Consider the following 14400-nt stretch of genomic DNA (forward strand, 5'->3'; position numbering starts at 1 on the left):
CCACTGCATCAGTGTAGGGATCTGATAATGTGTCCAAGGAGTTCATCCCAGTCAGGGTACCGTTATATAGTCTACAAAGGTCCATGCCTCCCTCCATGGATATGCCTCCCCAGACCATCACTGACCCATCCCCAAACCACTCGTGGTGAATGATGTTACAGGCAGTATGTTGTTCTCTTAAGCTTCTCCAGATCCTATCACATCTGTCACAGCGTGAACCTCCTTTCATTTGTGAAAAGCAAAGGGCAGCAGTGGTGGATTCGGGTATTCTATGGCAAATTCCTGTTGTACTCCACGGTGCCAGGTAGTGGGGACTGGGCCCACTAGAGGACGTTGGCCCCATAAGCCACCCTTATGAAGCATGTTTCTGACTGTTTGGTCAAAGACAGTCACACGAGTAAAAGAAATTAAAGAAATGCTGTTTATTTTGGTTTTTAAATATATTGCAGCTATAAGTGATATAAACCCTGAGTTATGTTTGTTTCTGAAGTTGGTTGTGTAATAAAACACATTGCTGCTAATACCTGTGTGGCTTTATCTGTCTGCAAACTGTGGTGTAGCCCAGCCCACTCACATCAGTGAGAACGTGTCAAATTTAGAAGGAAATGCATACATACATGTGTGTTAAATTGAACAACAAGCCTTCACTCAACAGCGATGGCATCCCAATCCTCCAGGATATTTTTATTGCTCCTTGTAATGACAGTTAGTTTTGTGGTTTTGATTCTATCACAGGAATATTTACCAAAAAGTTAATTTTTATTATTGATAACAGCAGACATTTAAAAAAGAATCTATGTATCGATTTGCTAATTATGAACTTTTCTTTTTGCTCCCTTTTGTCCCATTGCCATTGTTGCAGTTGGAGTTGGACAATTATCTCTGGAAAACTTTCCGTTTGATATTAACCTCTGGGGACAGAAAGAAAAAACAGCTGTGCCACCTTCTGTGTCTACCACAGCTGTGGCTGAGACTCCAATACCTCTCCTCTACAGAGGAAATTTCACAAAGCTTCCTCAGTGGGATTTTGATGATGTCTATAACCAGGATGCCCCACCTAGACCAACAGTAAGCATGCTAAGACACAATATGACAGAGACAGTACAAATGTAGCAATTAAGCTGATGGGTGTGGGCTGGTAACACTGAAGTGTGCTCAGCCACGCAGTCAGTCTGTTGCCTCTGCTGTAACTGTCCTGTATTTTCACTTTCACTGGCTTTCTTAATGGTTTCACTACTTTAATTAAAATTCACAATTCTTAATCATTCCTCAAATTTCTGTAACTGTTGAGTTTGTTGTTTCCTCGGGGTATAAAGCTTTCACAAAATCATTTTAACCGATTTCATGATTTAATATTTCTGTGATTATCAGACATGTGCCCAATCACTGCGAAACTCTCAGGATGAGAACTTCAAGAAGGCTTTTCTTCCCAACATACGTTTGTTTCTGCACAAGGACAACATTAACATGAGCGAGTGGAATCGCCTTTCACATTTTAACAATCCTTTTGGGTTCATGCAGTTCAAATATGATGGTAATTGTTTGTGAAACTGAATCCAGATTAAATATCAGTATATGTGTGAGGCTGATCAGATAAGTAATAGATTTTTTTTCGTTATTTCATTTCTTCTTCCAGTTTCTGACTCCTGATATTATAATAAAAAGACAAAGATACAAACCCACAAAAGACAGATACCCCAAGTGTTAAAAAAAAATATTATGTCACCGGTGTTTTTTTGGTTTGTTTTTTTTGCGTCATCTACAGTTTTCCGTCTTAAAAATGCACTCATTCAAGCACCAGAGACAAAGGTCCTGTTGAAGCATGTCAAAGCTCACCAAGGATTAATTAAATGATGACTTTAAAAAAAAGTGAAGTTTTAACTTATACTGAGAGACATGAAATTATTCATACAGCACTAAATTAAGATACACTCACTGGTCACTTCATTAGGTACACCTCTTCAACTGCTCTTTAATGCAAATATCTAGTCATTCAGTCACAGGTAGCAACTCAATGCATTTATACTTGTGCACATGATAGAAACAATCAAGTTTTTATGTGAAAATTGAAACTGAATAGATTCAAATTTGTGTTTTTGTGTGTGTGTGATTTCATAAGTCTCAGAACAACATAAGCCTTACCCCGACTCCATCACTAATTTCAACCCTCTAAATCAAAATTTTAAGACAATTACCCAACATTTTGTGTTACAGATGAAAAAAATAAATGAATAGTAAAATAAAAATTAAAAAACACCGTGGTGAAAACAAGCTTACATAGTTTAAAAAGAATGGTCCAAAAAAGTGGCTGTTCTGTGGTTGAAAATGCCATCAGACTGCTTTGAGCTGATAGGAAGAAAAAGGTAGCTCAGATAATCTGCATACCTTGTTATAATCAAAGTATGTGGAAGTGCATCTTCAAATGAATTATACTTTTAAACTTTAAGCACCAGGACACCATACTGTGCCTCTTATTAAACCCCGATCCTTTTCCCCCCATGACAGAACAGAGAAAACCGACTCATAGTGTGTTAAAACAGTTATATTTCTTTTTATTCAATCATCTTCCGGAAGAGAGAGACCCCTGCACAGCTCAAACGCCAGTTGCAAGAGCTCTAAGATTAGAATCACAAGCTGTGTCTCATATAGGTGTTATTTTGGTACTTTACACGTCACACAGTTTCGAACATTGCTTATATGGAAAGTTCCTCTTTTCTGTGTCTTATCTATCAATAGGCCTGTGCACTAAAACTTCCTGTTTTTCAGTGTGGCTGAGCACTTAGTTTGTGAGTCAAAGGTGGCCTTGCTCTGCAAGCCTTCATTATTAAAGTACATAAAACAATATAATAGGAAAATAAGGATACTAAGGATATTGATTTCATGACACTCTCCTGTCAGCTAAAAAACAGACACTGAGGCTATAAATCACACAGACTCAACAAAACTGGACAACATTAGAAAAACATTGTCTAATGGTAGACAGTCCCAGTTGCCTTCTTTCCAAGCTCCTTGGACTTTCTTTGCTAAAACTTACAGTTGTTCAGGATTTATCAGTTTCCTCAGCTCAGTTAGATTCCTAATTGTAAATAAATGGAGATTCACTAGCTCACAAATACACATGTAAGTGTCTGCACTCATGTGTTTCTTTTCGTTTGCAGATGTGATGGCTTCAGTGAAGCTGATTCCAAAGCCAAAAGAGCCACTGCTCCTCCCAAAACCAGGTGGTGATGGCTGTGTTCACTGTGCTGTGGTGGGTACTGCAGGAATTCTGAACGGCTCAAAAGTGGGTGCAGAGATCGATGCTCATGATTACGTTTTTCGGTACGTAAGAGGTACAAAACAAACCTGTTGTTAATGTTCTTTAAACTGAAGGTAACTGTAATGGTCAAATGTTTCTATGTCATTGCAGTTTGATGCAGAGCACAGCAATCACTTAGATTTGATGTAATCTCTAGGGACACACAACATTCAAAAATGCTGCAGAAATATATACCTAGTATATATCAAGTGTGTATTTCTATAATATGTGTATTCTATAATATTTTCTTCAACCAGTGATGAATAATAAGGTTCTAGCTTGATGGAGGGCTTTCTTCTTTTTTTTTTCAAAAGCAGTAAACTATTTTTCCAGGTTAAATGAAGATGTTCTAATTTAGTGAGATGCCATTTCCTCTCCAGCCTATGAGCGCTTCTGAAATCTAGGCTTTTTTCAGAGGAGCCTCAGTATCCAGAGTCTTACGCAGTAAAGATGTAACACTATTAATAAGATAATCATCTGTGAGAGTAGAATTCAGCTGGCTGCTGTGCTCTGTGGGGGCACAATGAATTGAGGAAGATAACAGTGGAGGAATTATATCCTTAAACTTAGTTACAGCACTTTCAGAGAGACATGTGACAGATGCATTAGCCCCAGCTGTGTAATCCATTACTGTAAATTTAAATGTTATTAGGAAATGATTAGACAAAAGAGAGTGTTTAGGGAATACTGCTAAATGTTAAGTTTGTATGCCATATGTCAGTACAAGATCTAGAGTGAGATTAAAATGGTGGGTGGGTTCTTTTATATTTTATCTGAACTGTTTTATAAAAACCTTTTTTGGGGGCTGTTGCAATAATAAATGATTTTATTTATTTTTTAGAAATGTGTGTTTTTTTATTGTATTTTTATGAATTGTTAGATTGTTTTCTTTGTACTGAATGAGAAATTATATAATTTTGGTAAAAGATTCTGATTCTGATAGCATACAGATTAACTTAGTGGTTCTTGATACAGCCCTTACTCCCATAGACAAACACAACAGGTCCAGATGCTCTGTGTGAACTTGAGCTCCACATAACGCCATCCTTTCAAATAAACTGATGGACAAACTTCATGCACTGACTGACACACGTTACTCACCAACCGCCCTCAAGCTATCAGTCTGGGCAAGCAAACATCCTCCATCGTAGAGTTAACACCCTCTTCTGTATGCTCTGTACACACAATTATCAGTTTTTCTGTAACATGAGCATGACTGTTAAGTTTGCAGATCATACAAGTCATTGGATGAATGTCTGACAAAGATGATTTGCATAAGGTAGAGGTTCACACATCCTGGTTGTTCTGACTTCTGACTCGTTGCTTGAAGTCAACAGAAGAGAAGAGAAATTACATCCTGATAGGAATGGTCCTCTCCAGATGCCAAAGTGTCTATCCATAGAGAGTGAGTAGTCACTGAATGACTTGATGCTTATTATATTGTGATACTAATCAAATGCTACTGCCTAATCTCAAGTCATCTGAACAGCATCTGAAGGAAGATTTGGAACACATAATGAAAACACCGAATAAGGAAATATCTTTAGGCAGGGCTGGACTGGGACAAAAAATGTGCCCGGACATTTTGACTAGAGACTGGCCCACCAGGTATTATAGGAAAAGCAATAAAGCCTTTGAATGAAAACAAACACTGTTGTGACAGTGATGTATACTGTCTTGTCGGTATATGTATGAATTCTATGCATTTTACAACTTTGGTTGTAAGATTCAGGAAATTATTTATTAAAAGTGAGACATTTTAACCTCCTAAGACCCGAACTCTTCCACGGCATGCATTTTTAATTTCTCTTTGATATTTGGGCATATTGGGGCCCAATGAATGTAAAAACGAAGAATTACCAGGTTTTTTTTTTACCTTATTTTTGTTTTTATGAAAAATCAGAGCCACATATGAGGATATTTGTTTAAAATTTTGATAGAACAGTAGCAGTATAATGTCCTTGTAAGTGGATATCAAGCCCTTGTAGAGCAAAATTGAGTATTTTGGTCTAAATAACCCAAAATGTGATGTCAGGTCCTAGGAGGTTAAATGAGAATAAGAAAGAAAAGTATTTCTTTGTGCCCCCCTTTCTCTGTTGATGCCCTACCTGCCCCCCTGGCAAAACTTTGCTAGACCCGCCCCTGCACAGTTACCAGTTGTCATTTACTTAAAAAAGGATCCTGGTGTTATTTGCCTCTCACAAACAGTTTATAACTTCCCTTCAACTCATTCATGTAAACCTGTTTCTCCATCACCTGTTCAGCTCTGATGATTCAGTAAGGACATCTCCTGGTTTTATCTTCATTCGTTTCCCTCTCACCAGGATATCCAAACCGATATCATGACCAGCAGCTTTTACAGCTTTGGTTCCAGCAAACATCAGCTGATACTAGAAATTAATTTTAAATAAATTCTAACAACAGCTGATCAAGCTTAAACGTGCTGCTGTTGTTTAGCGCGACTTCCGCTGGTTTCCTCTTTCTGGCGCAAAGTGGGCGATAAACAAACAAGAGAGACGGGACTTGCATCAGAAAAGTCGATCAGCTGATCGTTGATCAGTTTCATGATTGAAGGAGCAACAGGAGAGGGAGGGGAGAGAATAAGAGAAGAAGAAGCAGCTGTGCAGCGTATAGACACAGAATAACTCCAGCTTTGTGTCTTTTTCCATTCTAGCTGAAGTCCGGGACAAATTCCGTTCCTTTTCAGCTCAATGCGAAACACGTAATAGTTTCCCTAAATATGGGACGATTCCGTTTTTTACGGGACAGTTGGCAACTCTACTAACTAACCTTATGAATAAAATAGACTGCAGTTCATAACTTCTTACCTGAAGTTCGGTTCACCTGACACTCGGCCGCCTCGGGTCTCTCCTCATTCTTATGATCAGTGGTCTCAGTGTGATTTTTAGCTTGTTGTCCTTTTTTTTTTTCAACATGGCACGAGTATATGACTGTGTTGGTTTTTACCAACATATCAATGATTTACTATTACAGGAGCTCACAGATTGATCTCAGAAAGAGATGTTACAACTGTTTTCTTCGCTTACTGTTTCAACTTCTTATGCTCTCATATTCATGCTAATGTTTAGTTATCTTCCTAAATATTCATTTTATATATGGTGCTGATTTCAAAATGACTAAACACACTGAAGAAGAGACTTTAGCTAATGATATTGTAATGACATCAAAAAATGAGTTTCTGTCACAAGTTTCCTCTCTTTGAAAAGGAGTCTGTTGAAGACCAAGAAACAGGGTTAGACCTGTAAAAAAAAATCACCCCTGGCATTTGAACAGGTTTGAACAGCAGCTCGCTAAAGCGTTTGTTTTTACACTCTGGAGATATGAGCTCCTAGTAACATCTGTCACCAAAAGCAGGGCTTGTGGCAGACAGGAAGTGAACCCAGAATGCAGGACTTGACAGACAGACATAAACTTAAAACCACAGCTTCTTTAATGCTTGTAAAACAGTGGAGAAAAATAAAAGCAAAAACAGTAATAAAGAAGGACTTTCATAAACTGACTAACCATGAGACAGAGACAAACTGGACACAAAGGGGAGCAAGCATAAACAAAATCAAGGACTATAAATTTCAAACTCCAGCACACTAGAAAGCAACATATTCAGGTGCTAAAGCATAAATTATCTTTTTCTTTCAAAGCAACAAATAACAAGTCTAGAAGCACAACTCAAAAAAACTGAGCCCACAGTTTAACAATGATGGAAGCTTGTTTCCATAACTGAGAAAAAGAAAAAAAACATGGCATCTATGCCAAATGTATTATTATCTTAAAATTTTCAGTTAAGTAGGTAAATTTTGATTTACTAACATGAAATTAAGGTTAGATAAGCAGATTTTCAGTGTCTTTTCTCTGTCTATCCCTCTTCTCCTCTGTCCTTCCCAACCTCTCTTTCTTCCTCTTTCCTGTCCCCCGGTCCTGTCCATTCTGATTGTAATAACTCAAAATGAAAAAAAAAAGAATAATAATAAATAATAAAATAAAATAAATAATAATAAACAATTAACAACAATTAACAATTAAGTGTTGGGGATTTTTCTAGGCCTACAGACAATAATTCTGATTGCAATGCCGGACAGAACATACAAAAAAAACTTTAAAAAAGACATAATAAACATAATTTAAAAAAACATAAAAGTGCTTTTTTTCTGTGTAATATATGCAATTCTAACTTTTTTGAATAATGACACCAAAATGCAACAAAAATGGGAAATATCTCTAACATGCACAAACAACAGCAATATTCTTATGCTTAGTGATGGTGGCCGATCTCAAAGAGGAGCCAATGAGAACCCAATGACAATCGATAAAAGAATTGATAAGGGATAAAATCAATAAGTGATATCAATTATAGAATCTGAATCACTAAATATTTATTAGTTTGCATCCCTACTCATACGTTGAAATTTGTAGCTATTAAGTTTAAATCTTGACATAACAACCAATATTTTTGACGTATAGTTACTTATACTTTTGAGTTATACAAATTTTGTTTTTTTAGTTGTTAAATTCACATGTTTTTCAGTGATGTAAATAAACTTCCATAAAAGAAATCTCTTGGACCTTACAGGAATGCATTTAGCAAATCCTTGCACAAAGGCTGCTATATGACAGACACTAAGGAAAAGCATAATAAGATGAAAGGTATATCACTCTGCCTTCAACTTGAATGCTGTTGCTTTAACTAGTGACTGATTTTGAACATTACAATTAAATCAATGTAAACTGAAGCAAAGGTCAACTTTCTGAATTGTGTTTGGTAACGGCACCGTTCATCCTGCCAAACAAAGGTTTTGAGGAAGATGTAGGAAATAGAACATCAGTGTATGTTCACACAGAGCACTCCATCACCGCATCACCTTATTTTTTGGGACGTATGGATACAAATCTGCCCCTCATGATGAGGTAGTAAAATTTACAAGACAATGGTGTGATATTGTTTATACTGTCCACAAACTCCATAATTTTCTCTTGGCAGGGAATAAAATATGTGCTCATTCCTGAGGCAATGAGAGATTTCCGATGGCTCGAGGGTCTTTTCAAAGGACATGAGGGCTCTAGTGGCTCACACCACAAGAAATGGTGATTATCAACTGCATCAAAATAAGTAGTTATGTAATGAGATTTGTCAAAGCAGGAGAAAAAAATAACTAATTTTTATAATTAGTTTATAGTGTCATTAGACAATCTTTTAAGAGCAGCCTTCTCAGCTAAGAGGTGTGAGTGGAAAAGAACTAGAGACAATTTATCAGCTGTGTTTTGTCTAACTGGTAAAAATCCAGGGCCTTCCTTGTTGTTTCCAGATGTCACTGCTGAGTGCACCCACAAGTGAGGTGTTCACAGGTGCCTCGTTGTTAGTACTCTACAAATGCACTCTGGGAACAGCTAAAACAACTTGAGTTGCTATCTACTTTTTCTTTTAGGCTTTAATGGACAATTGTATTGCCTTGTATTAAAAAAAACTAAAATTAATAATATCAATTATCCCTCCTCTCTCTTGTGTTTTCACCTCACCAGGCCAGGGACCTACTATTCAGGGCAGTACAATGAGAGCCGATTCTACGTTCTCCACCAGGACTTCCTCCGATACGTGAGGAACAGGTCAGACTCCTATGAGCATACTATACAGACTATTTGTGGTTTAAAATGGACCTATGTTGGTAATAATTTAATAAGGTTGCAGAAAAGCTGGTTCCATACCTGGACAGGTTACTGGTGCATCCCAGGGCCAACATAGAAACAGGCAGCAGTTCACACTCTTCCATCATCTAATAATTGTTTGTCTTTCCTGAACAAGTTTGCTCTTAAAGTTAACTCCATTCTGGGAGAGTGAATCTTCTGAGCTTCTGCTCGGCTCTGTTGAGAATCATTAAAGTGATGGTTGGGACTTTCAGTCAATCAGTTGAAATACATTAAGGATTTCAAAATCTTATTTGGTTTTCATATGTGCCTATTTTCAGTGATATCAACTTTAATAACAGGAAATTAAGTAGGCATAATTCTTTTTTGAGTTTATGGGGTTTCTGTCACAGTCGGGCTGTGAAGCTGAGTGTGTGGAGAGAGGAGCTGAACCCAAGCACAGACACTCTCAAACAAAACTCAAACTTAACAGAAAATGAGCTGTTTATTAAGGCTGGTAAAATATTACAAAACAAAGCTAAAGAATAAACTAAACTGGGAAAACTAGAAAGAAAACATGGCGCATCCTAAACATGAAAAAAAAAAACTTAAACATGGCTGCTTGGCATAAATACACACACACACCTTGACAAACTGATTTCTTTTAGCTGGAGGAAATGTAAATCTTTTTAAAGAACTAAAAGTACTCCATTTATGAGTAATTATAAAGTACACCCGTAATTATACAGTATTGGGAGTTTTTCAGTCACAAGCCCCACAAGGTTTGTGAGTCATGTCTTCTTAACATGTTTAAGAAGACATGAAATATTAACTGCAGCCACATAAAGAACATAAATGAGTTCAGTACAATACCCAATAGATGCATTAAAAATTAAAATAACTAAATTGTTCAATTGTTTTTAGCTTTACTAAGTGTAAAAAGTATATTTTTAATTAAGTATACCGCTTAATGAAAAAACACATCAACAATATGGAAAGACAGATGCAACAATACATTGTCTGATGTTCAACCCAGATCATTGTTTAATTACAACCTTGAAAAAAAATATTAATGTAAAGCACTTAAATGTTTTTGCTCACCTACTTAAGTTACTTGAATACATGCGGTCTAATTATACACACAATCAGTGTGAGGTTATATAGTGTCAAGTTAGTGGGATGTAATCCAGGTATATCTTTATTATGATAATATAAATCCGTCATTCAGCTGTCAAATGAGAGCTTCATGACTGATTCAGTTTGAATGCCTCTCTTGATGTTACAGTCAGTGCTTAAGAGCAAAACACAAAAAACGTAAACGATCTGATTATTTTTCAGACCTGACGGACCTAAACTTATAGATCTTCAACTCCCACCTCGAACAGAACTTCAACAGGGAGGTTTTTCATTAGACCCTGTGTTTCCTGAACTTTGACCACATCCCACAGAAGAACCTGTGGGGGGTGCTGGGGAAGTGTGGGGTGTCTGGCTCACTGTTACGAGACATTGAGTCTCTGTACACAAAGCCTATAAATCTACCAGAGCTCACAATAGAAACTGTTGTGAGTTGGAACTCTTTCTCCCAGGCTGAGCCACTAAAACTGCTCTTAAGGTTTCCTCACATGCTAAATCTCACTTCTGACTTTCAATTTGGGATATAGCTCAGTGATAAAGCATTTCATGAGTTTTTTCTACTCTGCTACATTATGGAGTCAGTGTAACACAAGGACCTGTGCAGGCAAAACAAGCAACCCCAGTAATCTCATAAAGTATTCAGGAATCAGTTATAAGTAATTAAATATTAGGCTGTCTGAACTGATACAAAGTCAGATTGATGCTGGTAATGTAGTTTTCTTTGAAACTATTTTCTACAAGATGTAACATTCAGTGTCTTTGTGTTTATAACTTTTACCTATTAAAAGTTCACAATTTGCCCTGCTGTTCCCTCCTTTCTCTTAGTTGTAGTAGTCGTAGTAGTCGTAGTCGTAGTCGTAAATATTATAAGTATTATAGAACCATAACAAAGTACCAAGTATGCTAACAGGTCAGTGTCACTAATACACATGAATAGCATAAAATGCGAATCAAGTAAAAAAGCACAAAACCATAAAAAATGTATATAAAAGGTAAAATAGAGTAAGTCTAGGGATCAGATACAGGGATTAACGAGCAGGAAAGGCAAGGTTAAATAAATAGGTTTTTAACCGTGATTTAAATGATTGGATAGAATTAGACGCGCGGATAGCAACAAGAAGGTTATTCTGTAAATCTGGTGCAGCCAAGGCAAACGCACGGTCACCTCTAGACTTCAGCCGAGATCTTGCCTGCACCAGGAGTAACTGAGTAGATGACCTTAGTGCTCTAGCGGGAATGTACAATCTAAGGAGTTCGATAAGGTAGCTCGGGGCTGTGTTGTTGATCATTTTAAAAGTTAACAGCAGTATTTTAAATTGGATGCGTATTTAATGGGTAGCCAGTGCAGGTCAGCTAAAACAGGGGTAATAGAGGCAAACCTCCCAGTTCCGGTCAGGAGGCGTGCCACCACATTTTGAACAGTTTGCAGTCTATGAAGAAGGGCAGAATGAAGACCTAAATAAAGGGAGTTGCAGTAGTCCAGCCTAGAGATCACAAAGGCATGAACAAGCTTTTCCAGGCCCTTATGTGGAACATAATGCCTAGCCTTAGAAATGAGATGCAGTTGGTAGAAACTAGATCTAACTACAGTGGACACTTGTTTATCAAATTTAAAAGAGCTATCCAGCAACACGCCCAAATTGCTAACAGTGTCAGAGAGGGAGCTGGCAAGGGAACCAAAGGCATCACCAAGTTGTCCACGAGGAATATTACTATCAAATACCACAATTTCAGTTTTCTTATCATTTAAGATAAGAGAGTTTCCTACGAGCCATTCTTTGACCTCACACATGCACCCTTGAAAGCAGTGCAGAGACAGAACAAGATCCTCAGCTAGTTCAAAGTAGATCTGTATATCGTCAGCATAACAGTGAAAAGCGATATTGTATTTCTCAAAGATTGCACCTAGAGGGAGCATATACAGTGATAACAGAATAGGGTCCAGCAGAGATCTTAGAGGCACGCCACAGCAGACAGGTGCAGCGGAGGAGGAGCAGGTGCCCAGGTTGACCGAGAAGGACCTGTTGGAGAGGTATGATTTAAACCAATCAAGGGCAACACCTCTAATGCCTACAGTATGCTCAAGCCTCGCTAATAAAACATGTTTATATGCTTACTTATCCAGTGCTGCATAAGAAGGTCAAAACTATTCTTAAATCTGTCCTTTCAAATGAACCATGAAGTCTAAATTAGACTGGGATACACACTGGAAGAAGAGGGAAAACAATCTTATAGAGCGTAAAAACATGTTGCTTAACAGAGCAGTTACCCCATTGTCTAAGTAAAGTGGACTTTTTAAGATGAGCTTTAGACAATGTCGAAATCAGTTTCAAAGTGATACTCAGTAGTCCATATGTTTTTATGCTCGTTATGAGACAACAGATGGTTTCCTGGTGTATCGCCTGCCAGATCTGGGCATCACCAAGCTCCTGAACTGTAGGAGGTACAACCTGGCGAGTCGAATGGATAGAAACACAAAGAGGTGTTCTATTGGATTTAGGTCAGCAAAGTAGAGGGGCAGTGAGTGGTATCAATAGCCCTTCTTTTCATTAGTATCTATTTAGATCATCTCAGCACAGCTAATACAACCTGCCACGACTCGACTCAAATTGATTGGTTTTCCATTACAGTCGAGTACCACATAATGTGCATGGTGTTCGCTATGATGACCCCCATGCACATTAGCGGCACAAACGCTACAACAAAGGTGGACGTTGAGGCAAAGATATACATGCTGCTTGGTCTGTGGCTTTTCATCAGACTTGGGGAACACGGTGTCATTTTTTAGTAGCCATTTCCCTTGTTCCCATTCAGAAATGCCGGTTTTGATTTTTGCTCTCATGACTCATCGAGTGATGCCACTGACTAGCTGATCGGTGGCATGCAGTCTGATGACTTTACATCTTGGTACCTTCTCAGATCACTTGGAACTCCGGCCAAGCAGGTACTTTTTTAGTACCTGGTACCAGGTGCTATGATGTAATTAAAAACCCTGGCGAGTCGAACCGAGTAGGTAATAATGGAAAAGGGGCTAATTCATTTCCATGAACTACCTGCATACTATTGCCAAATGTGTCCAAGGATACATAATGGCAATACCTAATGGCAGTCAGGGTACCATTCCTACAAAGGTCCATGCCTCCCTCCATGGATATGTCTCCCCAGACCATCACTGACCCATCCCCAAACCACTCATGGTGAATGATGTTACAGGCAGTATGTTGTTCTCTTAAGCTTCTCCAGACCCTTTGACGTCTGTCACAATGTGAACCTCCTTTCATTTGTGAAAAGCAAAGGGCAGCAGTGGTGGATTCGGGTATTCTATAGCAAATGCCAGTTGGACTCCACAGTGCCAGGTAGTGGGGATTGGGACCACTAGAGGATGTTGGCCCCTTTAGCCACCCTTATGAAGCATGTTTCTGATTGTTTGGTCAAAGACAGTCACACCAGTGGCTTGCTGGCATTCATTTTGTAGGGCTCTGAGAGTGCTTATACGTTTCCTGCTTACGAAACGGAGCACATACAGGTCCTACTGATGGGTTAATAACTTTCTACAGCCCTGTCCAGCTCTCATAGAGTCAATCGTCAGTGGCCTCCACCTGTAAAACCATTCCTGTTTTGAGTGTTGTGTGTTTTGATTATTTGAGTATATTATTCAACTAAATTGTGTAAATAAAGTCTTTGAAAGTAATCCAACGTGTCCAGGATTGTTTGTGTCTTTCACCTCTCAGTATTTCTTTTGTTCTTTTCTTCCCAGGGTGCAGCATGAGCAACTGGCTGCAATCTTCCAGCTACTTAAAGAAAACAAGGAGACTTTTGGGGAGGTGTCAGAGGGAGACATAGAGGAGCAGCTCCGACTCTGAGACCCCTGTTGTGTCATAGATGCTCACTATGACTTTTTATTCTTAAAAACTACTAAAAAACTTCTCCATTACACCAAATGAACTTTTTTGCAGTATTCAACGTGGCTGGACAGTATCTCCCAATTTTCTGATTTATTGTGTTTTACTGCTTTGTTTTTGTTGTTCTGACCACCTGTCATCCACATGAAGGGAAAACCAAACTAGACTGGATCAGTTCTCACACTGAGCAGGTTAATATATGAATGAATCCTAAAAGAAATTAAAGGAATGCTTTTTATTTTAGTTTTGAAATATATTGCAAATATAAGTGATATAAACCCTGAGTTACATTTGTTTCTGAAGTTGGTTGTGTAATAAAACACATTGCTCTAATACCTGTGTGTGTGGCTTTGTGTGTCGGAATACATTTGTTTGCTTATCTGTCTGCAAACTGTGGTGTAGCCCAGCCCATTCACATCAGTGAGAACG

General features: G+C 38.1%; 1 protein-coding gene across 1 annotated transcript; it reads left to right on the forward strand.

Moving 5' to 3' along the window:
- Positions 1–943: 943 nt before the first annotated feature.
- On the forward strand, positions 944–14304 carry LOC109203206 (alpha-N-acetylgalactosaminide alpha-2,6-sialyltransferase 1-like). The gene is made up of 5 exons (XM_025909931.1): positions 944–1068; positions 1372–1534; positions 3159–3321; positions 8834–8917; positions 13827–14304. Exons 2-5 carry the CDS (start codon positions 1468–1470, stop codon positions 13930–13932), a joined length of 420 nt encoding a protein of 139 aa, XP_025765716.1. The 5' UTR covers positions 944–1068; positions 1372–1467; the 3' UTR covers positions 13933–14304.
- Positions 14305–14400: the final 96 nt, after the last annotated feature.

The sequence above is a fragment of the Oreochromis niloticus genome, linkage group LG8 (assembly GCF_001858045.2).
Source record: "Oreochromis niloticus isolate F11D_XX linkage group LG8, O_niloticus_UMD_NMBU, whole genome shotgun sequence".
NCBI lineage: Eukaryota > Metazoa > Chordata > Actinopteri > Cichliformes > Cichlidae > Oreochromis > Oreochromis niloticus.

Excerpts from the sequence above, each read along its gene's own strand:
- LOC109203206 (XM_025909931.1), top strand. The coding sequence starts at position 1,468 with ATGAGCGAGTGGAATCGCCTTTCACATTTTAACAATCCTTTTGGGTTC. Across the intron at positions 3,322-8,833 it reads GCTCATGATTACGTTTTTCG|GCCAGGGACCTACTATTCAG; the intron begins GTACGTAAGAGG and ends TCACCTCACCAG. Across the intron at positions 8,918-13,826 it reads CTCCGATACGTGAGGAACAG|GGTGCAGCATGAGCAACTGG; the intron begins GTCAGACTCCTA and ends TTTTCTTCCCAG.